This window comes from Podarcis filfolensis (assembly GCF_964270895.1).
Source record: "Podarcis filfolensis genome assembly, chromosome: 10".
Taxonomy (NCBI): Eukaryota; Metazoa; Chordata; class Lepidosauria; order Squamata; family Lacertidae; genus Podarcis; species Podarcis filfolensis.
In genome coordinates, this window is record NC_139612.1 from 26,943,161 (window position 1) to 26,970,950 (window position 27,790).

General features: G+C 43.2%; 1 protein-coding gene across 3 annotated transcripts in view; it reads left to right on the forward strand.

Moving 5' to 3' along the window:
* Window positions 1–27,790, forward strand: part of TMEM117 (transmembrane protein 117) — a 215,576-nt gene that overhangs the window by 71,116 nt on the left and 116,670 nt on the right. For all 3 annotated transcript variants that reach the window (XM_083574570.1, XM_083574569.1, XM_083574571.1), the window contains exon 4: window positions 17,892–17,991. In XM_083574570.1, the coding sequence (XP_083430696.1) occupies window positions 17,892–17,991 (100 nt within the window). The remainder of the gene's footprint in view (window positions 1–17,891; window positions 17,992–27,790) is intronic.

Here is a 27,790-nt window from a genome sequence, read left to right on the forward strand (position 1 = left end):
ACTTCAGGTTACATATGCTTTAGGTTACAGACTCTGCTAACCCAGAAATAGTACCTCAGGTTAAGAACTTTGCTTCAGGATGAGAACAGAAATTGTGTGGCAGTGGCATGGTGGCAGCAGGAGGCCCCATTAGCTAAAGTGGTACCTCAGGTTAAGAACAGTTTCAGGTTAAGAACGGACCTCCGGAACGAATGAAGTACTTAACCCGAGGTACCACTGTATTAATTTCCTCTAGTTTTCAGCCATCTTGGATACTGTTGTCAGGCAGGATATAAATATAAATATTAGTGTATTTGTTTGGTATAGAAATCTCCCATCTGTTCAGAGCTTATCTCTTGCTGGACACAGCCAATTCGCTCGCCTTGCAAGAAAGTCCACTAACGTTACAAGACTTCAAGATTGTACTAACCTTCCTGCCTACATGTCCATGTAAGTTCTTAACCTGAGGTATCACTGTAATACATTACATGAATATACAACTTTTAAAAAATAATAATAACAAGAATAATGTTATATAAACAAGCATACCAAGTTTTCTCGTGTCATTTGTATATCACAAAAATAGCATAATAAATGTGGAAAAATATCTACAACATGTTTCATTAGTAGTGGTCAATGTATAAGTTCTTGGTTTAAGAACTTGTTTAAACAATTAGGAAAAAGAAAAAAAGAAAAAAAGAAAAGAAAGGGGAAAAGGGCGGGGGAGTGCAGAGGTGGAGCTAGCTGATCTGGCACCCGGAGCGGGGCTATGGGGGTGGGGCGAGCATCCCAGGAGGTGAGCTGCCCGGGGGGGGGTGGTGGAGCGAGCCGTCCATGGTGGGCTGCTTCCTGGGCGGGCTGTGGGGAGGTGCACCGCTTTGTCAGCAGCCTTCCTCCCTTCCCTCTTCCTTTTGACAGCTCGGGGGAAGCAGCCCGGGAGCGGGGGGCAACGGCGCACCACCCACCTGTGACTCCCAAGCCTCCCCTGAGCTGTCAAAATGAAGGGGGAAGGGGGGGCGGCAAAGCTCTGCCCCTTCCCCTGAAGGCTCGGGGTAGGCTTGGGAGCTGTGGAAGGGCGGCGCGCTGAATGTCACCCCCCCTCAGTGATGATACCCAAACTGGACCGCCCCAGGGAAGTAGTGAGTGGGGTGGGTTTGGGAAATATTCAACTTTTAAAAACAAACTAACTTGATTATATACAAATTACCTATGTATACAGTGGTACTTCGGGTTAAGTACTTAATTCATTCCGGAGGTCCGTTCTTAACCTGAAACTGTTCTTAACCTGAAGCACCACTTTAGCTAATGGGGCCTCCTGCTGCTGCCATGCCGCCGGAGCACGATTTATGTTCTCATCCTGAAGCAAAGTTCTTAACCCAAGGTACTATTTCTGGGTTAGCGGAGTCTGTAACCCGAAGCGTATGTATCCTGAAGCGTATGTAAACCAAGAGTCGGCTTCATATATAAAATTCTCATTTTTTAAAAAAGATTACATCTCTTTTGTTTGGGGGTTCTCAAATAGAAACACTGTCCAGGATGAGGGGTTTGACCCATGGAAGAGCCAGGTGGCTGAGAAGGAAGTGCAGCTGCAAGGTTGTGTATGGTCCCTAGGACTGAGGTCTCTTACCCATCCTTTATTAGAATGATAAAGGACAAGATACAACTGGTCCTTATTCGTTATTAGGGGACGGAAATCTATCTAACTATTTATAATATAATTTTGACATGGTTATTTTTAATTTTTACTTTATCATTTTCTCAAAAGAGCTTTTTTTTTTTAATAGAAGGAAATGATCAAGAAGGGAAAACTCTGCATATAAGTTGCAGAGCAATACCCTGGGTCTGTTTGTGAGTGCAGGTGTATCTGGAAGTCCTGCTCTGAGCATGGAAAGCCTCTCTAAGAACTGCTCATCTGAAGCGGCCTCATTTATTGAAGCAAAGATAATACTGGAGTCTCTTTTCAAAGCTGTCAGGGGCAGCAGATAGAGATGAGATATATAATCTGCTGGGGACCTCACTCAGGTGTTTTCCCTCTTACCAGCTGGTTGGTTTGGAACACGGCGGCATCTTACCGTCATTGGGAGACAGTGTTGGAAATTCCACGGGAGGCAAAAAATAGTAGCTTTTCTCCAGGCTCAGCAGGAGCCCAGGCTTAATATTCTTAACCTGCTGAAAGCAGTGGGAGCTGTCCATCGAAACAGCTACTTCACATCTGTATTGTGTTCCTTGTGCTGAGCCCCTTTGGTTTTCTGAAAAGTGGCCTAGTATTTATGCAAGTGAAGCTACATAAAATCTTGTCTTTTCCAGATGTTTGTTGCTGGAAACCACAGGAAGGTAGAGTGCTCTTGGGCTTGGGTCTGTCTTGAGGGTTTCTCAGGTGGCTTCTGTGAGGACATTGACTAGATGGGCTGCTGGCCTGATCCTGCAGCCCCTTCTTATGTTCCTACCTTGTTCTGTTCCATGTTGAATGATCTCACTTGGTCTAGAATGGTAATGGTTTTAATGGCTTTTGCAGTTGTGTGTTTTATTGTTGTAAGCTGCTCTGGGAGCTTATGGTCAAGGGCATGGAAGAACTCTAATCAATGAATCAATCAATCAATCAATCAATCAATCAATAAGGATTGACACCTACCCCTGAACATCAGAGGTAAAAGGAATAACAAACTTCTTTTACATGGCAGGTATACAAAGAAGGGTACTACCAAGAAGCAAACAGCCAAGGGAATATTTGAAAAGTTTTCCTCAGGATTCTTGATGGCTATGTAGGAACCAATGAACCACATTTGAGTAGACTGTAGGTTTTGACGAGCACACAGCCCCTTTTCGTTAATCTGAAGGGATTTGTATATTTTTGCAGCTCTAACTCTGATTTAAAGTGCCATCTGTTAAATTGCTTGACTATGCACTCTATTTTGTGCAATGGATGTTTCCTGTCTACTAGGAATTATTTTATAGTCGTAAAGTTAATTTGATTTAAGAGCCTAACCTGGAACTATATGTAGAAATGTCAGTATCTGTGATTTTCAGAAAGCCAGGCTTGGATTTAGCCTCACTTCACAAGTGATTCTATGAACTTTTTTGTTTTGTTTTACTATGATTGGATAAAGATGCTTTCAATATCTTTCTTTCTTTTTCTTTCTTTCTTCAGTTTCTCTTTCAACTTGTAATTATCGCTCATGTGGCTATGTAATGTGGCAAACTGCTATTTTAATTCTATTGATAGTTTCCAGATCTTTAGATTTCGTGACCTTTGCTTTTTCATTTTCTCTGAATGAAGGACGGGGAAGGAATTGGTTTGCTCCACAGTTTAGAGTGAGCTGTCCTTAATCATGCCTCCTAGGTCACTGTGAGAATTGGGACATATTTTCCTGAAACACACAGTAGTCTGTGAAGCACAACTTACGTTACAAAGGGGTTGGAGGCCTCCCTTGTAATTCCCCCTCCTTCCTTTTGAAAGCTGGTTCTAACCCCCCAGATGCTGCAGCAATATACAGAGAAATTAGTGCCAATCCCTATGCTGGTGTGCATAGTATTAGTAGCTACTAACTCTTATGTTTATGTTTTATTCCCACTTTATCTCCCATGTTATCTCACCCTCTTGACCAAGTTTTCTTTTGCAGTATTTGTAGTCTCACAAAGAGTCGGCCTGTGTACATGCCATGTATTTAAAGCACTTTAAAAGCCCATGGCCTCCCCAAAATAAACCCAGGAACTATAGTTTACCCGTCACAGAGCTAAAGTTCCCATCACCCTTGAGGGAAAGCTACATGCTTTAAATGTGTGTTGTGAAGCCTCACATTACATTACCGTTCCATCAGGCCACTGCATGCCTCCCTGGCTATTATCACCATGGCTGGATGGAATGCTGCCTTGGAGTCATATATTTTAATCGGCACAAGCAAACCTGTATTCTTCTAATCCTGAATGAAGTCAAACTCTACACCAAAGAAGGGCAAATCCATGAAGATGTGCAGTTATCCCTCCCCCCCTATTAAATTATTTATTGGGCATCTGGTTTTCTATGGTGAAAAGATCGAAGGCTTGTTGTACTTATTACACCTTGACTTTTCCCTCCCCCCAGTTCTTTGGAATATTTATTTCCGAGAAGGCACCCAACCAGATGTTCGTGATGTCAAAGCATGGTAGATTCTTTATACTATGTATATAGACAACAGAGCAGATTATCAAAAGGCTGCTTGAAGCGGCAGCAAAGAGAACTTGCGGCAGGAGCCAGTGTGTGCCATGGGAAGTTGTCATTCAGTGCTGTGTGGTGTTTAGTTGCTCTTTTATATCAAAACCTGTGATGTTTATGGAAGTTGTCTTGCCAAACATGACATGCCCTGATGTAACATCTGTGAACACCTTGGAACCCACCACAGATCCCCACGAAGGTGCATTGCCCCTCCCAGTTTGCAATTCCTTTTAAAATAAAATTGTTGTTTGAGGTGGTTTGTTTGGGCGGGGTGGTCTTTTCGAAGGGGAGGGAACTTTTTGCTTTTTTGCCTGTATTCTGTTTTGGGTAGAGTGTTGGAACGACCAGAACATATGGCACTGCCTATTTCTTCTCTAAAAGCAGCAGATTTTCCAATTACTTACTGTATTCTAGAATAAGTACAGTACTTTAGGGGCAAACAACACAATCCTAACCATGCCTTCTCAGTATTTTTCAGTGTATAAGACGCCCCCGTGTATAATACTTTTGGGGACTCCAATTTAAGAAAATGGGGGGAGATGGCCCAGAGTTGTTGAGCGTTTTTTGGAGGTGAATGCTGAAAATCACTCACCCAACTCAAAAAAGCTGCCAATCGCACGCATCACAGAACAATCACCTGCCCACTTCGCTACCACCAGCAGCCAATCACAAGCACAACTGCCACAGCGACAGCCAATCCACAGACAAAAATCGCGCACCCAATCGCCACTGAAAAGCTCCTGCTCGCTGCTGCAACCAATCGCCCGTCTCGCATATGAACTATCTGTGTATAAGATCCCCCCCAATTTCTAAGCTTATTTTAAAGTAAAAAACCTCATCTTATACACGGAAAAGTACGTTAAAGTCTTATTGAATTTCACCAGGCAAGTGGGGTTATGGTCGCAGCCTAAAGCATCAAGAACAGAAAAAGTATGAAGAAAATGTGTACATGTCCATGTTGTAGTATGCTCAGGCCTCCAAAGTCCAATACTGTTTCAGGCAGGCATTCTGTTTCTCCTCTTCCCTGTGAGCATTCTTCCTGGAAGTTAGGCTAAGAATCTTAAAGAAGCACATCCGAAAATTCAGCAAGCTTTGGGCATTAATCCCTTTTTCATGTTGGAAGCTGTAAATCTCAGCGAAGAAACGATTCTGTCCCGCCAGTATTCAGGGCTGCAGATGAAGCCGAGCTAAGGGTGGAAGTCAGAATCTTTCTCAGTCTGTACATTTTGCAGACTAATAGAATTGGACGGGACCCTGAGGATCATCTAGCCCAACCCCCCTGCAATGGAGGAATCAAACCTGCAACCTTGGCATTATTAGAGCCACACTCTAACCGACTGAGATCTCCATTCAATTAAGATATGTAGGGTGCATATATAATTGAGAGAATGGGTAACTTTGTTGATTGCGTTTTGTTTCTCCGAACAACCACAACTCACAAGAAGTGCTTAATTTCTAAAACGAGTGATGCGTTCAAGCTTTCTGACACCCTTTGACCTAAAATCCTAATTTCCACATTGGGATTGGCTAGTCAGCATTACTCAGCGTTACTCAAAGGTCAGTCTCTGAGGAGGGTCTTTTCAGTGGCTGCACCTCACTTCTTGAGCAAGTTCAGCAGGCCCTAACAGTTGGAGGAGCATCTTATTTTTCCAGGCTACAAAGCTGCTTTTCAAAAGTGGGGTAGAAAGGAAGGAAGGAAGGAAGGAAGGAAGGAAGGAAGGAAGGAAGGAAGGAAGGAAATGGTAACCAAAACGAAAAGTGTTATGTACTGAAGTTCCCACCCTGGGCCAGCAGGGGGATACTGTAGATAGTTTTCACTCAGGTCCACATATGCAAATAAGGAATTGAAAGTCACGTTCAGTGATTGGGTAGTTACAGAAAGTTGTTACTGTTGCCTTGTAGTTGAGCTGTATATAAGCAGGTTGGCTAAACCCTTCAGCTCAGTTCTGTTCTGGCCTGTGAATAAACAAGAGCTGTTTGAAGAATCGCTGTGTCGTCTGATAGGTTCACCCACAACTTAACAAAAAGCTTTTAAATGGATGATTGATGGTTGCTGCGTTTAGTTTGATTTGATTGCTTCTCACTGGTGCTGCTGTGCAAATTTGTTCTCTTGTGTTTTTATTAGGAGATAAAAAAATTAGACTTGTTTTGAATATTTTAATGGAAAAACAGTACATGCTGTTTTTGAAATAAAAAGGAATACAGTTCCATGAGTTCAAATATTGTGCACATGGAAGTTCCCTCATATGTAGTTTGGGGGATGGCATCTGCTTTCGCACTTCTGCTCTCCCCATATATATATACCCTGATCCTGGATATGTCAGCTGAACAGTATATATTGTAGAAGATATATTAAAGGATGTGAAGTTTGAAACCTGCATAAGTGTTTTTAAAATACAGGATCTCTGGTTTGGACAGTCCTGTGACTATGGCCCCCTTTAGTTAGCTCCATTGCCTCAGCTGCTTTTTCTGCAAAGAAAACTGACAAAGGAAAATCACAGGTTCAAATATGGAATACGGAATATTCTGCAGCTGAGCCTGTAAGAAATCCCATGTGAAGCACAAAACGGGCATGTTTGGCTGGCTGTTTAATTACTGTAGCAAAGTACACATCGTTAGTAGTCATTTAGACATGTAAAGTTTCCTTGTAAAAGCCTTGAGAAATTAGAACTTGGCATGTGGTTTATATCCGAATCCCGCAACACAACGTTTTCTGTATTTAAAAATGTCTCTTGGCGCTTGACCCACCTGTTAGATTAAGTTGGCCTGAAGCAGCACAACAGGGGGGTAGTGAAATTATTGATTATAATTAGTATGAAAGTAAATAACTCCCCCCTGAGACCTCTCTCAGGATGCCATAGCAAGTCCAAGATAAAGTTTGCCGACGGTGAGTGCACACGTAAATCCCTAATCTCATCAAATAGGTTATTTTAGGGAAACGGACCAGATTAGTAATGTGATGCCTCACAATTCCATTAATGAAATCCTGCTGGAATGAATTAATGAACCACAGTGGATGCTTTATGGCTTTTAGAGACCAAACACACAAAAATGTAGATGTTTACCAGCTTGTTGTCTAAATCTGTGCAAGTTTGTCTCATGATTAAAATTATTCAGTATGCTTCGTTACTTTCTAACACACATTCCATTTGAACTACATTGTGATGCAGCCCAATTTGGGCTGCATGTTTTATAGGACATTAACTGGGCAGAAAGACTAAAGTATATTTATTTGGGTAGTAGGTCTCACTGATTTCAGTGGATCCTAGTAATATAATAAATAATACTTTAGCACTGAAACTGAAAATAAAAGGATGAATTTGTTCTGATGGAAAGAGAGGCTTCAGGTTTGTTTCTCAAAAATCCATTCTCGTTATCCCAAAGGAACAGCCAACTTATAATAGTAAGAGAAGGCATCATTATTAATTAATTAATTAATTAATTAATTAATTAATTATTATTTACTATTTATATCCCACCCATCTGACTGGGTTGTCCCAGCCACTCTAGGTAACTTCCAGCATATATAAAACCATAGTAAAATATTTAGCATTCAAAATCTTCCCTATACAAGGCTGCCTTCAGATGGCTTGAGGCTCGGTAACTCCATACCCTCCAACAGTTCTCTGATGAAAATAGGGGCGTCCTAAGAAAAAGCAGGACATTCCAGAATCAAATCAGAAACCAGGACAGCTTCTGTAAATCCAGGACTGTCCCTGGAAAATAGGGACACTTGGAGGGACTCACCTACATTAGTAAAGAAACAGCGAACTGAATGCGCTATAAACATGCAGCACCACATGGCAGGAAATTTTAAAATGCAGTTTCCATAGCATTTGTTGTTGTTGTTGTTGTTAAAACTGTAATAAATAAATAATTTCTGACTTATTTATAGCGCCCCCCCCCCCCCGTGTTTAGATCTACCCTGGGTGTCTACTAGCAGCTATTTTACACAGACAGGAAATGTTTAAGGGGATATCACATATTCCTCTTTCAGCCATTTGAGCGGTAAACACACAGTGATGAAAACAGCATTCGAGACCAGGACGCTATGGTGTGATGTTGTGTGACCTGACCTGAGGTTGGTTCTCAACCTTTGTAAAACAGCACCATTCTTATTCAACTCACTGCAAGGCCCATGAGAAGAACACCAGCAGATGCTCAGCATGTCTGATGTGGATTTCAGGAATCAAACACACCCAAGGATCACACCTTTATACCCACCATCAAATTCTCGTCTCCCACTGATACCAGCCATTGCGCAAACCAAACAACAATCACAGGGCTTTGGCTGTGTGTCTATGTGTTTAAAGCCTCCGGATATTTAACAGAATGGAAAGAAGGCAAATGTAATTATATTAATTAGGGTTAAGCTATGCAATTAGATTAATTAGACATGGGGGTTAGCCACTTTACTGAGTAACAGCCAATTAGATGCACACACTGAGTTAAGCAACTCTTTTTGCCTGGCAAAAACCCGAAAGCAAAACCGTGGGTTAAAGAGACCGACGAGATTTACAAAGCACCACTGTAGTGAACACTTCCACACCATGACATAACTGTATGCCCTGATGCAATGGGATCTCTGCCTTATTCTATATAACAACAGTGAACATATTATCTCGGTACTGATACTCATGTATGCCACATGGGGCATCCCACAGGGAGATAGCAGCAGGATCTGCATAGTCCTAGGGTTCAAAAAGCAGACCTTCCAAGTGTCCCTATTTTCCAGGGACAGTTCCAGATTTACAGAAACTGTCCTGCTTTCTGATTTGATCCCCAAATGTCCTGCTTTTCCCTGGATGCTCCTATTTTCATTGGAGAAATGTTGGAGGGTCTGGAGTTACTGAGCCTCGAGCCATCTGAAGGCAACCTTGTATAGGGAAGATTTTAAATGCTAAATATTTTACTATGGTTTTATAGATGTTGGAAGCTACCTAGAGTGGCTGGGACAACCCAGTCAGATGGGTGGGATATAAATAGTAAATAATAATAATAATAATAATAATAATAATAATACAGTGGATGCTTGGGTTGCGAACGTGATCCGTGAGGGAGGCACGTTTGCAACCTGCAGCGCCGCGTTATGACTCAGTGCTTCTGCGCATGAACAAAGCGCAATTTAGTGCTTCTGCGTATGCGTGAGCGCCAAAACCCGGAAGTCACCCGTTCTGGTACTTCCGGGTTCAGCGCAGCGTGCAACCCAAAAATGCACAACCTGAAGCGTCTGTAACCCGAGGTATGACTGTAGTAATAATAATAATAATAATAATAATAATAATAATAATAATAATAGAATAGGACATCCCTATTTTCATCTGAGAAATGTTGGAGGGCATGGATACCCAGTATAAGCTACTAAAAAGATACAACAACAGGTTTGGCTTCTGCATGGAGGTGGGATAACCTACATAGCTGAGGCAGCCATCCCAGCTTGAATAATGCCTCCAGCCAGTATTAATGTAGAACGTTAGAGAAGGATTTTAGCTCAGTGGTCCCATGCAGAAGGTCCCAAGTCAAGTGGCTGAGAATGTCCCCTGCCCCGAAAACCAGGCAGCTGCTGCCACTCAGTACGGACAATGATGAGTGAGATAGACCAATGATCTAAGAGGAAGAGCCTGTCGGGTCAGGCCAATGGCCCATCTAGTCCAGCCTCCTGTTTGCACAGTGGCCAACCAGGTGCTTGCAGGAAACCCGCAAGCAGAATTCAAACACAAGAGCCCTCTCGCCTCCTGAAGCTCCTTATGTTCCTAACATTTATTGGGAATTATATTGACATATGAGGGACGCGGGTGGCGCTGTGGGTTAAACCACAGAACCCAGGACTTGCCGATCAGAAGGTTGGCAGTTCAAATCCCCACGCCGGGGTGAGCTCCCGTTGCTCGGTCCCTGCTCCTGCCAACCTAGCAGTTCAAAAGCACGTCAAAGTGGAAGTAGATAAATAGGTACCGCTCCGGCGGGAAGGTAAACGGTGTTTCTGTGCACTGCTCTGGTTCGCCAGAAGCGGCTTAGTCATGCTGGCCACGTGACCCGGAAGCTGTACGCCGGCTCCCTCGGCCAATAAAGCAAGATGAGCGCTGCAACCCCAGAGTCGGTCCCAACTGGACCTAATGGTCAGGGGTCCCTTTACCTTTACCTTTATATTGACTTATGTCTGGAGGGGGAGGAAATGAGGTGAGAAAAGCTCTGCAGTTTCATGGGCTGAAGACATTTCTCAAAAAACCAGGGGTGAAGCACTTGTATTTAATGCCCAGTAGCAAAAGCTTCATTGCCATATATGCATGTATGCTGCACGACAAGTTATCTATAGGGCTCCTTGTTGCTCTGGGGTCATTTCTCACCCATAGTGCTCCTTTTCAGTGATGTTATGTCATGATGTAGAATCCTTTCAGGGGCACTGGTTTGGAGAAAACATGGCTGCCCTCCCACTGCTCCAAACTAATAATAATAATAATAGCAATTTATTATTTATACCCCGCCCATCTGGCTGGGTTTCCCCAGCCACTCTGGGTGGCTTCCAACAGAATATTAAAATACAATAGTCTATTCATAGCTGTCAACTGTCCCTTATTTGGCAGGAAACTCCCTTATCCCAGCGCCGTTTCCCGCTGCTGTCCCGGATTGATGATATCACGTAAATTTCCCGGGTTTCAAAGGAAGCAGCTCCTCTCCTTCCCTCCCTGCCAGTCAGGGAGGAGGGAGGCTCCAACTGGGTTGCTTGGCTGTGTTGCTCACCCAATAAGGAGTCTAAGAACGACTGGGGGGGTGGAGCTTACATGCCTTGTGCCGATCAAATCGGCCTTGTTGCCTGGGGACTCGTCTTTGCTCAGCGCTTCCCAGCGGAGAGGTGACGGTGGTCTTCCTTGCTGCATTCCCCTTTACCGGGTTGCTGCGCTGTGGGAACCACCGCTTGAGGCTTCGTTTGGCTGCTGGCTGGGCTTTCTGCCTTTGGCTCGGAGGGGCTCAGAAGTTGAACATACCTGTGCTCGGAATCGGATGGATATGTCATCGACGGCCCACTCACCCTTGCCGGGGAAAAGGTCTGTCTGGAGCAGGGGCACATGGTGGGGGAAAAGGAAAGGAGCTGGTTGAGTACAATGGTGGGCAGCGATCTTGAGGGAGCGGGGGCTTGTTGACTAAAATCCCTTATTTTGGCTGCTGGTCCCTTATTTTCAAATCTGTAAGTTGACAGCTATGAGTCTATTAAACATTAAAAGCTTCTATAAACAGGGCTGCCTTCAGATGTCTTCTAAAAGTCTGGTAGTTGTTTTTCTCTTTGACATCTGGTGGGAGGGTGTTCCACAGGGCTGGTGCCACTACCAAGAAGGCCCTCTGCCTGGTTCCCTGTAACTTGGCTTGCTGCAGCGAGGGAACCACCAGAAGGCCCTTGGCACTGGACCTCAGTGTCCGGGCAGAACGATGGGGGTGGAGATGCTCCTTCAGGTATACGGGACCGAGGCCGTATACCTGCGGAGTGTCTCTGAACCCCCCAGAGCTGATTTTGAGAGGAAGTGGGTCTGGAGTGGAAAGGAGAGGAAACAAAAGTTTCTATGCCCTTGCAGCAGCAGAGCCCCGAGCCAGACTATAATGAATGTGAGTGTGTGAATTGTCCCATAAGTGGAAAGGAATGATTTCCATTTTTTTTGGTAATGCCACGGGTTTACCATTAATAAGCGCCAATGAACTCAGTAGGACTTATTTCTGCGTAGTACCAGCTGTTAGTTAACTTTCTTGGGTTAGCATCATTTTGCAGCTATCCCTTAGTGCTGCACAGTCCTGGTGACTTTGCATATGGGCTGATGGTTAGGAATGCTCTTGTGCCTACCTTCCTTCTTCATTATTCACAGTCTTGCACAATGGCGTTGTCTTCTTGTAAAGTGTGAAATTACAATGCACTCAATTAGGTAGCCTGACAAAATGGCAGTCCTGAAGCGTTTCAACAATGCATCTTGAGATACTAAGCAGAGCTAGCATTCCCTTTGTCTAGCCCACCCTGCAGTTTCCCCCTCAGTTGCAGTTAATACAGGAAAGAAATTGACAGGGCATTTTTCCAAATGCTGAAATGACCTAATGTTGGCTATTTGACTGTGTTAAAAAGAGGTGCTGCTGTGCCGGAATCATAGCATTTATGGAGTGATCAGCCTCCCATATCCTGGATCTTTTGGTTAGAAAGAGACTTTGCCTCTCCCCAAACACCTTGTTTAGCAGCTCCTTGTTTAAAGAGTAGGCTTAAGCAAAAAAAAATTAAACTTTTTGTACAGCATGTTAAAGTTAAAGATCTAAGCAAAAACTAAACAACAGTTTGCTTCCACTGCCTCAGGAGACTGGGATTTAGAATATCCTTTGGTGCTCTTTGAAATTCCTGCGTCTGAACTGGTTCACAGGATTGTTTTTGGGTTGTTTTGTGTACTTAGATGGAGAAATGTATCTGGCTAATTAACACCTTGGGGACTTAATGTGGACAGCAAACACAATTCTAAGCCTATATAACCAAAGGGGGAAAATGCACCCTAGCTGTGATTTCACACATCAAACAAACAAGGAAACTTTGTCTGTTTTGTATTTATTTTAAATACATATAATTTTAAGCCTGTCCTGAAGGCTTTTTAAAAGCTGCTCTTATAGACCTGGCAGCAAGCTAATCCATGGAATTATGAGTTCTGCGCCACTGATGTTTCCTCTTGTAAATCACTTCATCTGTTCTGTAGTTAAGGGTATTCCTTTAATAAAAGCACATTGTATGTGTCATAACTGGCTATACCATGTAGGCACAGGAAAGAGAATGGTGCAGGATGTGAGCTGTCACATATACTGGAATGGAAGCAACATTCAGTAACCCATTCCTCGTGAGGCTTTACCTTTTTGTTTTGTTTATTTATAAAGAGCTACAGGAGTTAGACTATAAACTGAATCAAAGCAGACTGAACTGCTGAAATGATTTAAATTGTTCACGTCTGTGGTTCATTCATTTAATCTTGTGATCTCTCAAATAGAAAATGTCTCTGATTTGATAACTCTGTGGTTCTGGTATGATATCTCTTTATTTTGTGCTCCCCAGTCCACGGCTGTATCCTTTCTCAAATTGTCTTGCATTTGCTGCCACAGCTGCCATATGCGTATTGCAAGCTAAACGAAGATCAGGTTAAAATGATCCGATTGTGGGTCAGAGTGGGTGGCAGACAGCTTGTTGAATGCGGATGGAGGAGAGACTGGTCCATAGCTTCTGTTTAGTAGGAGCATGTGGCCTCATGCAAAAGCCTTGTTACTATATGTTACTTGTTACTCCCCTGTGAGTGCTTGAGGGCCCTGCTCTTGCCACTTACCACCTGGCCCGGGGCAGGGCCTGAAGCCTCACAAGGACTGCTCCTGCCACTTACTATCTGGCCCAGGTGGGGCCTCACAGGGACGGTTGTTGCCACTGATGCTGCTACTGCCCAGGAGGACCCGGAGGGGTGCAGAGTTCTTTTTAACCTCGTACCTACGGGACCGCCTCTCCTGGTATGCCCCACAGAGAAACTTACGGTCTTCAAATAAAAACATCTTGAAGGTCCCAGGCCACAGAGAAGTTAGGCTGGCCTCAACTAGAGCCAGGGCTTTTTCGGCTGTGGCTCCGACCTGGTGGAACACTCTGTCACAAGAGACTAGGGCCCTGCGGGACTTGACATCTTTCCGCAGGGCCTGCAAGACAGAGCTGTTCCACCAAGCCTTTGGCCAGGGCACAGCCTGACTCCCTCCCTTGGCAATCTTCGCGGAGCTCTGGCCCAGTGGTGGCCAGTGGCTTGAATTTAATTAATTTTATAATGAATGATTTTAGAGTGTTGTTTGTGCTGTACTTTTGTACTGTTTTATTGTTGTTAGCCGCCCTGAGCCCGGCTTCGGCTGGGGAGGGCGGGATATAAATAAAATTTATTTTTATTTTTATTATTATTATTATATAAAGGTGGAGGGAAACTGACAGTTGTTCTGGGCTGCGGCAAATGTGTCATTTGTGTGTGTGCGAACTGGTCCCTCCATTTTGGTGGTTTATACACAGTGCTCTGATGTCAGTAGCAGTACTTTCTCGAACCATGCTATCCTGGGAATTAATGAGTCTAACATGGAGAAGCCAAGCAGCACATCAAAATGAGTTTATACGGGGGCAGTTTTCTGAGGTGAGCCTGGAGCCTGAAACTAGAAACTATGGGACAAACCAGTAGGGCTGGGTGATGTATCAATACATCATCCAAAATCAGTTTGAAGTCCACATCTTGGCAATAGTTTCATAATATTCAACATGGTGATATATCATGAATTGTGATGTGTGTGTGTGTGTGATAAGGAAAAAATCATGATGTGGGAAAAACTATGGGGCCAGACATCATTTCTCTCACGATTCCTGCTGCCCCTGTTGCTCTGAACTATAAAGTAACAGTTGTAACAATATGTTAAAGGTAAGTAAAAATGTATCCGTTTTAGACCCCTAAGTAGTAGCAGTTGCCAGGACATTACCTGTAATATCCTTATTACTTGAGAATAATGAAATGGGGGGGAGAGATTTCCAAAGCAGCTGCAAAGGAAGGCATGTCTATAAGTAGCCATGCAAAAAGATGAGCTTAAGGACTTTTTCAGATAGGAGGTGTGAACCCCCATCCACCGCCCAACTCTTCTTCTGATCCAAAAAGTCTAGAGAACATTGAGTTCAGCTGTAGTGTTTTGTCTTAAATGTACTGTTAGTAAGGGGAGGAAAGCATTTTCTGTCTAAACCAAAATACACTGAATTTAGCAGCAAGTAAACCTGTTAATAGCATGTCTTATAACAGAGGTTCCTTATGCTCTGTAAGTGGCGAGGGCATATAAATAGAGTAGCATCTATGCCCATTATATTTCCAGAAAAGAAACAAACCTTACTTGGGGTGCCTTTTTTGTTCAAAAGCAGCTGGTGTGAAAGAACTTGTAGCTAAAAAATGAATGCTATTAAAGTTTAGATAAAAATGTGAAAAAGTTGCATGTTTTCCAAAGCAGCGTTTCAAGTTAATTTGGCAACCTATATATTGCCAAGGCAGCTAAATAATCCCCTCTTTTATATTTTTTATTTTGGAATGGATCAAAATGAAAGCTTTGCAGTTGACTTTTCCCCCTCCCACACACCCAGTGACTTGACTAGGCAAAATATGCTGTTAAATAATGAGTATAGCAGCTAGATATACTGGGAAGGTGGAAGATGACCTAAGGTATGGTTAGGGCAAATTAAAAAGAAAAAAAAGAAAACAAATTGTAAATGTGTTAGCATTACGAATAAATTAGTTAGTTAAAATGAGAATCTTTGTAATGCAATCTTGCCCTAAGGCTACAGTATTTCTATGTCTACAGTTGACTTTACATTAGCCAAAGATAGGAGTAATTTGTCTCAGAGGTAAGAAACTGAATCTAGAGAACAAGCTGGATCCTTATCTCTCTTACACAGATATAATTACCGGAATGGTTTAACCACCAATCCCTCTTCATGGAGAACTTCAATGTAACTCTGTTGGGAGAATAGGGGTCTCTTAACAACTTTCAGCATCCTCACCGCACTACATTCCCAGAATTCTTTGGGGAAGCCACGACTGTCTAAAGTGGTGTCATAGAACTTTCAGTGACTGACTCTGGCCCAAGCACAGCAGTGCTTCATGGGTTTTCCATAAACAGTTTCCAGTGACCCAGCTGTGGGGAATGTCTGTCTTGTGGGCTGAAGCCTGCTAGCCTCACTTTTTGACCAGCAAGACATATTTTGCCAATCTGTACCCACAAAGCCCTATGTCTTTCAAACCACTTTGAAAAAGGAAACTGGGTCACCTAACATCATTGTCCTTCTGGCATCAGGTGATTGACAGCTGGGTGGCCCTAGCAGCTTGTCAAATGTGGCCCATGGGGAACGGGGTTGCTTGTCCACCAGTCCGATTTTGTTACCTGCCCCCTGCATTGCCCATTCATATTCTGACTCTAAAAGAGACTTGCTAAAAGAATGATGGCTGGACAATTCATAGACTTTGAAGAACTACGAACTCCAGTCCAAATTGTGCAATACAAAATATGATAGGTGATTTAGTCACTTTGATCCCATTTTGGCTTTTAGCTGCAAAAGTAGCCTTCAAAATTTGCAAAAGAAATCCTGCAAAATTTGGTTCACAAGTTAAAAGCAGCTTATACAGATTTGGGAAACTCATATGTTCCCAGGGTGACTCTCATTTCATTTGTTGGAAACTGTAGAAACATAGTTGGAAAGGACCTTGAAAAGGACCTCCAGGTTTTGTCAGGCTACAGTTTCCATCATTTCTGTTATAGGCCATGCATGCGGGGGGAACAGTAGTTGGAAGGGCCATAGGTTTTCCATCCCGATCTAATTCAAACCCCTGCTCAATGCAGGAATCTTTCAGGTACAGCTCTTCTTTGGCAAAATACCTCTAACACAGTTTTGCATCTTTTCCCATTAAGAAGCTCCTTACTGTTAGGAAGAACCAAGTGGGTTGGGAAATAAATGTGATTTCTTCTCCTGCTAGGTTTTGGGACAATTCTAATGCAAGAATAAATCATGCCATTCATTCACCTAGGTTACCAGAACGATTTGGGACACAGCTCAAATGTGACTCCACCCTCAGCTGGTTAACACTTTTCACCTCACATGTGGTTTAACATTATATCACATTTTTAACTGAATCTGTTCAGGTGTGGATATAACCAACCCTTTGTTAATAGTTTACAAAGCTCATGAAATTAGGATACCTAAGAAACCCTCTTCTGACCTGTATGATTATTGAGTTCTTCAGATGGGAACCTCTGCATGTTCCACATATTCAGTGGTTCCTTGGAGTAGAGCTTAGTGTTTTTGGTACCTGCTCTGCCTCTTGAAGGATGCAGGTGGCGCTGTGGTTAAACCACAGAGCCTAGGACTTGCCAATCAGAAGGTTGGCAGTTCGAATCCCTGCAACGGGGTGAGCTCCCGTTGCTCAGTCCCTGCTCCTGCCAACCTAGCAGTTTGAAAGCATGTCAAAGTGCAAGTAGATAAATAGGTACCGCTCTGGTGGGAAGGTAAACGGCATTTCCATGCGCTGCTCTGTTTCGCCAGAAGTGGCTTAGTCATGCTGGCCACATGACCTGGAAGCTGTACGCCGGCTCCCTCGGCCAGTAAAGAGAGATGAGCGGCGCAACCCCAGAGTCGGCCACAACTGGACCTAATGGTCAGGGGTCCCTTTACCTATACCTTTACCTGCCTCTTGAAATTAGACAAGTGCTAACTGTTCTGTGTTTTTGATGCCAGCTCAAAACTTGTCTGTTACATAGACAATTCCAGAATATTGATGATGGGTAACGTTGCTACTGACCTTTGTTTAGATTAATTCTATTGTGTTTTATATAGTACAGTATATAGTATATTGTTTATATATATATTTTCATTTTGTGAATACCACTTCTAGTTTTTTTCTGAATATGAACCTCTGCTTTTCAACATTCAAAACTGTGTTCCATTGACTTCAATGGGACTTGAAGGTAGGTGCACATGGAACCGCTTGTATGCTAGCATGAAGTAAGAAAGGATATGAAGGCAAATGAGCAAACAAATATCTAGACTGTAAAACAAAGCACTTTTTGATAGACAAATTATTTTCCTTTCTTCTCTGTGCCAGCAAAGCCAAATCATCCATAATTCTGCTGTGCCTGAATGTTTGTAATGTAACGGTACATGTGCTTGCATTTACAGGCCATACATGGTAACAGACTTCATGGGCATCAGGAACGAAAGTTTTATGAAGGTAGCAGCCGTGGGGACCTGGATGGGAGACTTTGTCACAGCTTGGATGGTAAGCGGGGGGAAAGGGAAAGTTGAACCAGAAAAGTGTAATTGGTGATTGAAATCCAGAATAGTCAGAAGGCCTTTAAAAGCACAATTCGAACCAAATAAGCCCCAAGGTCACAATGGCATGATGAATAACAGCTGGATGTTTTTGTGCATTGGAAATACAAAGACGCTATAGTCAGGATGACTTAGGTGCTGAATTGTTCCCTTGATGTCAATATGAGGCCTGGCTAGGAATGCAGAAGCCGATTTCATTGTTGTTGTGAAATGGAATAATGGAATAAATATTAACTATTGTCAGTGACTGGGTATTTTTTATATTTATTTGATGGGTGAAAGGGAGGTAATGCAATCTTCCATCTGAAAATAAAAAGTCTCATTTCTTTACTTGCCTCTAGAAAGTGTTGATATTTTTACTTGGCTTAACTTTTGAGTGGCAGGCTAGGTACTGACACTTGTATCTAATGCAGTGCTAAGGAACTTTTCCATCAGTGCAAGGGTAATGGGGTTTTCACCACTCTCCTCCTGCTGTGCAGTCCCTACAACTGTTCTGGGTTTGCCCCCAACCCTCCAGAACAGATTTGGGAAGGGCACAGGGCACGTTTTGGCGGGGGGGGGGGGAAGTCCAGCTGTACTAGTAGAAATCCTTGTACTGATCGGACAGCTACTCACTTCTGCATTGGATAGAAACCTAGATTGTTTGGATTCAATAGGTAATTCAGTGCTGCCATTTTAGTTCTGTTTCTTTTATTTATTTCCATATTTTTTTTTAAGTAATAGATCTTTTTTGCCTTTATAATATACTTATTTTGCTGTAGAAACGCATCACAATAATATGATGAATAAAGACCCCAACTCCTATCAGACACATATAGCATGGCCAGCTGTCAAGAATGATGGGAGTTGTAGTCCTAAAATATCTGCAGGTTTCCCACCCCTGATCCAGACCTTTAGAAAACGATTGTCTGAAGATGCACATCAACCACTTAGCTTGCAAGCCATATGACTGCAAAAGATGAGCAAGGAGGAAAAAACAATGCTGGAATGTTTATCTAGCAATCCTTGGGCCTTGTGGTAGACATTATTCACATAAATGGACGCAGGTGGCACTGTGGTCTAAACCACTGAGCCCCTTGGGTTTGCCAATCAGAAGGTTGGCGGTTCAAATCCCTGTGACAGGATGAGCTCCCGTTGCTCTGTCCCAGCTCCTGCCAACCAAGCAGTTCGAAAGCATGCCAGTGCATATAGATAAATAGGTACCACTGCGGTGGGAAGGTAAATGGTGTTTCCGTGTGCTCTGGTTTCTGTTGTGCCTGAAGTGGTTTAGTCATGCTGGCCACATGACCCAGAAAGCTGTCTGTGGACAAACACCATTTCCCTTGGCCTGAAAGCGAGATGAGCGGCGCAACCCCATAGTCACCTTTGACTGGACTTAACCATCCAGGGGTCCTTTACCTTTATGGTTACCTAAATGCTGGTCTTTTTTTGGGGGGGGGGTGTAAATGAATTGTCAGGGACTGGCTAGACGCTGATGAGAGGAAGTGGAGCTGGAGTCTGATTTGGGAGGGGGGCAGGGGCCTGTGGCAAACTGTACCAGCCAGCAGGCTAGAATCAAAGAGGGGGAATCTTCAGAGCTGGAGAAAGAGGCAGGCCAGGCAAGGGAAAGGCTTGGTGCTTTCCCACCCTCTCCTGGACCATTGTCTCCCAGAACCAGGAGAGAACTGAACTGGATAGAGCGGAAGCTTCCATGCAGGTGTAGTCTCCGACTACATGCACACAGCCCATCAGGCTAAGGTGGATTAACTGCTGGAGGGGGAGTGGTTCCCAGGTGCTGCAACTGCTCCATAGAATGTGGACCTTTGAATAGCTGCATGTACATTAGGTTGGTGCGCATAAGACTCCAGAGCTGCAGAAGCCACTTCGTTATATTTCAGAATAAAGAGTTCTCTCCTGTGTGCATTTCTTTGACCAGGAAGCACCCTTGACAGGAATGATGTAAGAATTAAAAGCAAGCAGTGCCAGATTTGTTGTTTTCCATGTCTGCAGGGAAATCATCTAAATTTTCCTCATTTATCTTCTATCTATCTGGAGCAAGTCAAAACTGTGGAGGGGGGGGGGAGAGGATCAAGGATACATTTGCTTTCAGATGCTGTGGTCTAAAGCAGAGTGTCCAAAACAAATTACAGTATTTTGATTTGGTGACCATGAAAAACAAGCACACAACAAATCATCGCCTGGGACTGATTTAGAAGAAGAGGAACAGAGTTGCTGCAGGGATGGATGTTGGCACCTCAGAGTTTCCAGAAAACCATTTATCATTCAGCTGACTATGAGCGTGGTCTTTTCCTATCTTGTCCTCTCTGTGCTAATTTTTTTATTATTTTTTTTGGAAGAAAGATATTGCATGATTTAGTGGTTAACAGACATTGTTTGATCATGGTTGTCTTTCAAGAAGCTCAGTTTTCAACCAAAGTGCAACAGGCAGTGTACCCACGCTGGTGATTAGGAAACAGCTAATAAAAAGTCTGCGACAAACAGCACAACATAATCATTATAGCTAATTAACCTAATCCAGAACCCAGTTTCTGTTGGCACCTGTCAACAGACAATGGAGTGCACCTCTGAGAGTGAAGTCAAATTGCTGTGTTAACAAGTGTTGAAGTGACCTCCATGGGGCACAAGTCTGGACAGTGTGTATGGAAGTCCCAGACTGTCCTCAAACTGAGCCTCTGTCTTTTTTCTAACCCATCTGCACATGCAGGGGTTGCGATTCGGCGCTTCTGCACATGTGCAAAGCGCGATTTAGCGCTTCTGTGCATGCGCGACCACCGAAACCCGGAAGTAACCCATTCCAGTACTTCTGGGTTTCGGCGGTCCGCAACCCGCAAAAAACGCAACCTGAAGTGGCTGTAACCCGAGGTATGACTGCATTCTTATGAAATAGTAATTTCCTGGATGTTTGGCTTCACTTTTACAAATAGTGCATTTCTCATTTCTTATTTACACATTTCTTTTAAAGAAATTTGTCTCTGGGGAGTATTTACTGGATCTGTGCTGATATAGGCTCAGAGACCAAGATAATTGAACAGAAGAATGATTTGGGACAATGTACCTGTCCTTTAGAAGTCCCATGACACTACCCCCTGTTCAAGAGGGCCCCAACCCCCTTGGAGAGGTTTTTCAGAGGGCACATGGGGAAAAGAAGGAGTGGAACACTTTCCTTTCACTTACTTCCATTCACTTAGTTTGGAATCCAAACCTTTGTGCTTTTATTTACCTTCAGTAATAGGGCGAATCTCTATGTGGAGAAAGAAGGTGTCTGTAAGTTACATAGTCAGGTAGTAAAATGGAGTTAAATCTGATCGAAGGATTGTATGTGTTTTTGAATGAAGGTTACCATGAGTGCATAGATGTCTTTGAAGAAAGGTGTTCATGAAACTTTGGCTCATTAATCTCCGCAACCTTATCTGTCTGGCCTCTTAGCCCTCCAACCTCCTGTCGCTCTCTAGCAAACCATTTTAGCAGTTTACTGGTGCCAGGCCTCACTTTCCAGTGGCTTGTCAACAATTTTGTGGGTGGTAACCGCAGTAATGAAGATCTATTGAGGTGGTGCTTTATATTCTGTGATGTCCTCCAATCAAGGTGACGCTACACAGGCGACAATTAAGAACCTTTGTTGCTGCAATAGGTTTCGTTTATTGCAGGGCATTTTGTCAAAGTTTCTGAAGCAAGTTAACTCTTCAGATGTCTGTGGTATAAAATGAAGCAAAGCCATGATAATGGCATTCTTGAATTGCACTTTTTTTTTTTGAATAACACATGAAATATAAACAGAAATTTCCCAGGCAGATGTTCAAAGCACATCTGTATTTACACGAAAGAGCCAAGGCTCACATTGTGTGTTTAACAGCTGAATGCACGTTGATTTGTGTTTATCCTTTTTGTTTTGTTCATTTATTGCTAGAAATAAATTGATTGGGGAATCTGTAGTAAGGGAATCAGGTGGCTTATTGGGCATTATTCTAGGGCCATGTCTAAATGAAGTCACTGGCTAGGGATAATGAGAAGACATCTGGAAGACAACAGGCTTCTCAACCCTGTTTTCATTTGTAAGTTTCTGCTTGTTTGTAATGTGGTCTCTCCCTCAAAGACAGATATATCAGGATCAAAGCTGGTGTGCATATTCAGTGAATCCTCCTGGAAAAGAAATATGGATGGACAAGGGGTTTGAACATGAAATGAACAATGATGTTCTGAATGTGCACATTGATTTTGATTTCAGTACCTCTGTCTTCAAGTCAGGTACCATATTGTAATAGATTTTGCATTTGATTCTTCATTTGAAAGCAGACCTGAGGCCTGAGTTGATATTTGAACTTGAAATGTATAATTTTTAATGCATTTGTTTACCATACCCCCTTCTTGTATCCATTGGAGTTTCTGCAGTACAAAGAAACAAACCTGCAAACTAATGGAATGCCAAATAATCACATTAAACCAACTAAAACAGATTCTTTGTATGTTTCAAGGTGCAATCACGGGCCGTATATCACTGAAACCTAAATTTTTTCGCTTTTCTCTGTCATTTCCTTTTTCTTCTTATAATTGTGTTATACAGCCTGCATCCAGGGGCATCAAGGTAGCATCACATATGGGTTGATCTCCTAACTAGTATATACAGGATGGGTTAAGCTGAAATATGTTGACTGGCTCAAGGTCACCAAGAGAGCTTCATGGCAGAGCAGAAATTTGGACCCGACTTCTTAACTGCAGACCCATTGTATTTTATCTAATTGTGTTCTTCTGTGCTATGTGATCCACCAGAGGCTACTGTTAGTAGAAAAAGAAGGGCCTGTCCCTCCCGATGCTCCCTGCCTTCTGCTTAATCTGCTTAATGGTTATGGGTCCTTTAGGGACAGAGTGGGAGGTGGTTAGGGGGACTACAGGAAAGTGGGGGGATTTGCAATAATCACCCCTCTCTGTCAATTGCAGAAGCTTCTGCCAGATCAAACAGAGGCACAACTAGATACAATCCATTGCCCTAACCACTATATCACACTACGTCTTTAACAACAACTTCATCCAATAATTGCCAGTACCTTCCCTGGCTCTTCTGTCCATTCCAGATTTTCTTTACTCATTAATCTGTTCTGTTAATTTGAGGATGCATGATTAGAATGTGCTTTGAGTTTGGCCTCCATAGTGGGTGAGGTGGGGAACAGAAAACATTTTTCAGCCCCAAGGGTATATTTCTTCATTGGGAACCTTCCAGGAGCCAGACAATGGATGTCAGTCTTTTGTGCAGATAGGCAACATTCCAGCCAGTCAGATGTTTCTAAACTCACACATCACTCCATCCAGGCAAGCAAGAGGCATGATTGCAATGCAAAAACTTTTTTTTTTAAAGCACTCAAAGGATGTGCAGTGCAGGGCCACTGAGCTGTGCGGCCCAGGGAAAGAGAGCAGGATCTGGGTTTGAGGGGTGGCCTGAAAGAGTCCTGAGAGACAGAGACCTAGAGTTCCTAATGGTAGGACCCAATGGATCATGAGCAGAAGGACAATAGCTACTATGAAGAAGAAGAAGAGTTTGGATTTGATATACCGCTTTATCACTACCCGAAGGACTCTCAAAGCGGCTAACATTCTCCTTTCCCTTCCTCCCCCACAACAAACACTCTGTGAGGTGAGTGGGGCTGAGAGACTTCAAAGAAGTGTGACTAGCCCATGGTCACCCAGCAGCTGCATGTGGAGGAGCGGGGAAGCGAACCCGGTTCACCAGATTACGAGTCTACCGCTCTTAACCACTACACCACGCTGGCTCTCATGATACTACTATGATAATAGTATCATGCCAAGTCATGTCAAAAATGGAGGAAGATCTCTTATACAGCATGCCATTCCTTTCTTACCATTTAGTAAAGGACAAGTGGAACAATTTATTTTACAACCAGCTTCAAGTTGCCATGTTCATAGGGCAGCATGCATACACACACACACATCTATCTATCTATCTATCTATCTATCTATCTATCTATCTATCTATGAAATTGCTACCCATTTCCTGAGAATTCCATGCAGGCTCAGGACCGCAGTTGGGGAAGCCCCAAAGTCTCCGACTGACATCGTCACTGAGTCACTGTTGTGTCAAGAAATTGGGCATGACAATTCCGGTTACGATCAAAGTCCATCTTTCTGATTGTTTTTCTTCCTCTGAGATATAATTGAATTTGCAGCAGTATCTGAAGTACAGTGCAGCTAACAACTCTGTACTTCAGAGGTGGAAATGAAATTAAACTGTGAAGCGTGAAATGGAAAAAATGAAACGGATAAGATATATAACTAAAGTTGCCTGGTGCAAGCATCGCTGCACAGGGATGTAACGAATGACCTCATTAGGGGTAGTGAGGTGCTATTCATAGCAGCAAGCACCTGTTCTTGGGGGTGGGGATTTCTTATACAGTTTCTCCCTCCCCCCCCTCTCCTTTCTCCATCTCCAGAGGGATTTCTGCTTAGCCAACTGTTCAATATACTGACGCAGTGTTTCCCAAACTCTGTGGAAATTACACACTAAACATCACTGGATCGTAAGAACATAAGAAGCGCCTGTTGGATCAGGCCAATGGCCCATGTAGTCTAGCATCTCTTCTCATCCAGGACAGACTGAATTCCTGTTCCATTGTTGGCATTTCTTCTTACAGGGAGCTCTTCTGGGTAGCCAGTGTCCTAGCTGCCTTGTTAGTGCATATCTGGAAACAGAAACGACCCATGGTTACAACCAGGAAGCCACTTGTGCCAACTAGTCAACCTGTGTGAATCATTCAGCGGTTGTAGTCAAACAAGTGAACAGGTTTCAGCATCAACTGAAACTGAAGTGGCCAGCACATCTGAGTCAAAGAACACAAGTTCTGTATATCTGTAAATAACTCCCTACATTAGTGGTCTGTCAAGGTGCACGTTATTCTTAATTCGGGTGCAGAACATCTTGCTGTAGCTCCTGGAAGATGGCAGGGGGTTGTGAAGTATGTATAGGCCAATGAAGAAAAGCAATATACAAATTTAATGAAGGGTGGGATACAAATTTAAGGAATAATATAATAGTTTTCAGCGTGGAGGATTTCAGAACAGATGTATAATTTGCTTTTTACAATTTCTCTCGGAAGCTATGGCCATTTCACAACTGATGTTTCAACTGACATTTGCTTTTTCTGTGTCTGCAAATCACATCACCAGGAGGCTACACTGACTACTTCGACTGTTCCATTTCCAAACGCTTTTCTTCTGCCTCATATTGTTCCCAGAATTTATTGTGCCTCATGTTAGTTCATCGGTGATCTGCTTTAGACGCAAACATGTTCCTGAGGCCATGTACGATGATGCATTATTAATATACTCCTTGATATCAATATCTCCCAGTGACTTACATTTCAAAATTATAAATACATTATTCTATTAAAATGCATACAACACATTATCTCACACAAACAGCAACAATTCATATGTTATATATCTATATGCACATACGCAAAAAGCACCCACCCACCCCATAATATCCACAGGAAACTGTGGCTGCATGCTGAAACAGTGGAGGACAGCTTGTGGGGTCTCCAAATCCTGTGGACTCCAGCTCCCTCACCGCTGGCCACACTAAGTTGAACTGATGGGAGTTAATGGCTTCCAACAATGTCTGGAAGGTTTCGCCTATCCCTGCTTTATAACATGGAGTCGTTTTATAAAGAACAGGGTAGGCAGATGTGGGGATTTTCCCTGTTTCCTAAAATATTACTTGAAAGAAGTATAACCCTTCAATTCCACCTGGAAAGTATTTTTATCTTCTTGCTCACCAGCCTCCTCAACAAATGTGACAAACGGGGCGTATGGAAGGGGCCTGTGCCCAACATTAGACTAGTAAGGCTGATGTTATCATCAGAGAAGGATTCAATTGACCATGCAAATTGAGCAGAAGAACTTGAATGGCTTAAATAGATGATCAAACAAAACCCCCTGCATCCCCCAGAGGGAAGGATTAGCAGCAGATGGCAGGGACACACAGCAAAAGGCTCGCGTAATCCTTAAATTATGCCTTGGCTCGGTGAGACCTGGGAAAGAGAAATAATATATGGAGATGTCAAATGGTAAAATTTAATTGTTACAGGGAGAGGAGGGGAGAATATTTCTGGAAATAGAAAGTGTGAAAATGGTGCTTGTAGCTAAGTGCACCATCCTGTTTCGTTTCTGTTTTTAATTTCGATGCTGAGATAAGAGTGACTGTATTTCATTATGATACCACCCTCTTGCAACTTAGCCTATGGCAGGAAGCAGCACTGAATTTGGTCCCTTAGTTGCTTAGACAAAATTACCTGCTTTTCCTGGAAATGGGGGAGGGGAGGGATATGTCTAAACGTGCAGGCTTAAGATAGCTGCTTTTATTTGCAGAAAAAACAGCCATGGTGCCCTGGTTCAAAATGTGATGCCAGTCCTAACTGGGACAGCACACCATAATCTTTCTCTCCTGGTTGCATTTTGTCTCCAAATACACAGCATTGGGTGCAGGTAGGAGTTGAGTTTCAGCAAAAATATGGCAGAAGCAGCAATCCATATTGGCACTCAGCAACGGCTTTTTCTCCAAAATAAAAGCAGTCAGGGTTTCCCCCCTCCCCCAATCTGTTCTTACAGAGGTACCAAGGGGGAAAACCCTCCATAAATTACTTAATATGACTGAGATGGATGTTGGCAAGTGTAAATGGATTCATACTGAAATTCATTTGAATATTGCATTTGGTAAAACGGTCTCGAAACAGAGCAATCTAATCTTGTCTTTGCTGAGTTTTCTTTATTATTGTTTTACACGGCTTAGAATGGGGATTTCAAACACTTAAACTGATAGAAAGGCTGCCGAGTTCCCTTGCAAGTTTCCCCGAGTACCTTCTGAAATCTCCATTAAAAAGCTATTTGTGCATTTGCTTTACAGCAATCCACCTCTGCAAATCATGAAATGTATTGCTACCCTCCTACACTTGTGGAAATAAAAATGGGTTTGCATTTCATCAGGGATGATATAGAATTGAACTGTGAAACAAGGCTTTGAAACTGGCACAGCACTTCTTTGAACATTCAGATGGAGAAAACCGAGTCCTGTAACTAGGAGGCATCTGTGGGCTTATAGGTTATTGTTGGTGCAGTCCAATTTTCTTCTTCCCAAACATTCTTAGCTGTTTAGCTTTCCCCTAATTATTATACCTACACACATGCTTGGTAGAAAAGCTCATTGGGTGGGATGGAGCTGCTGTGCCGGCTTTCTGGCAGGTGGGTCAGCGTTGCTTACCAGTGCGGTGTGTGTGCTTTCATGCTTCAATGTGCCAAGGATAAATGTACCAGTGCTGTAAGCATCTTGCCTGTTACGTTTTGCGTTTTGTCATTCACAGACAGGCCCCTCCTGAGGTTAGAATCCTCATAGGCCCCAGGTGCCTGTGAGTGTCGCTATCTCATCAGCCCTTCTGGAGCCGCCTTGCGGTCTGCTGGTCTCCTAGTCTAGGCGGCCCAGAGAGATCTGTGTGTCAAAACTGTCAATAAAATTTAAATGGTTGACTAAATTGTATTGAGCTTTACCTCAGAGCCACCCCAAAGAACATAGTGGAGCCTAGCAGAGGCTGAAAGATTGACAGGAAGCACAGCAGGGACATGACCACACTTGCCGCCTAGTCAGTCATGAAGACTATAATTTCGCCAGGCTATTAGAGCAAATTACAAAGTGCATAGTGGGCCAAATCGCTGGCTGCTGTAAGTCCATTAACTTTGACTGAAAT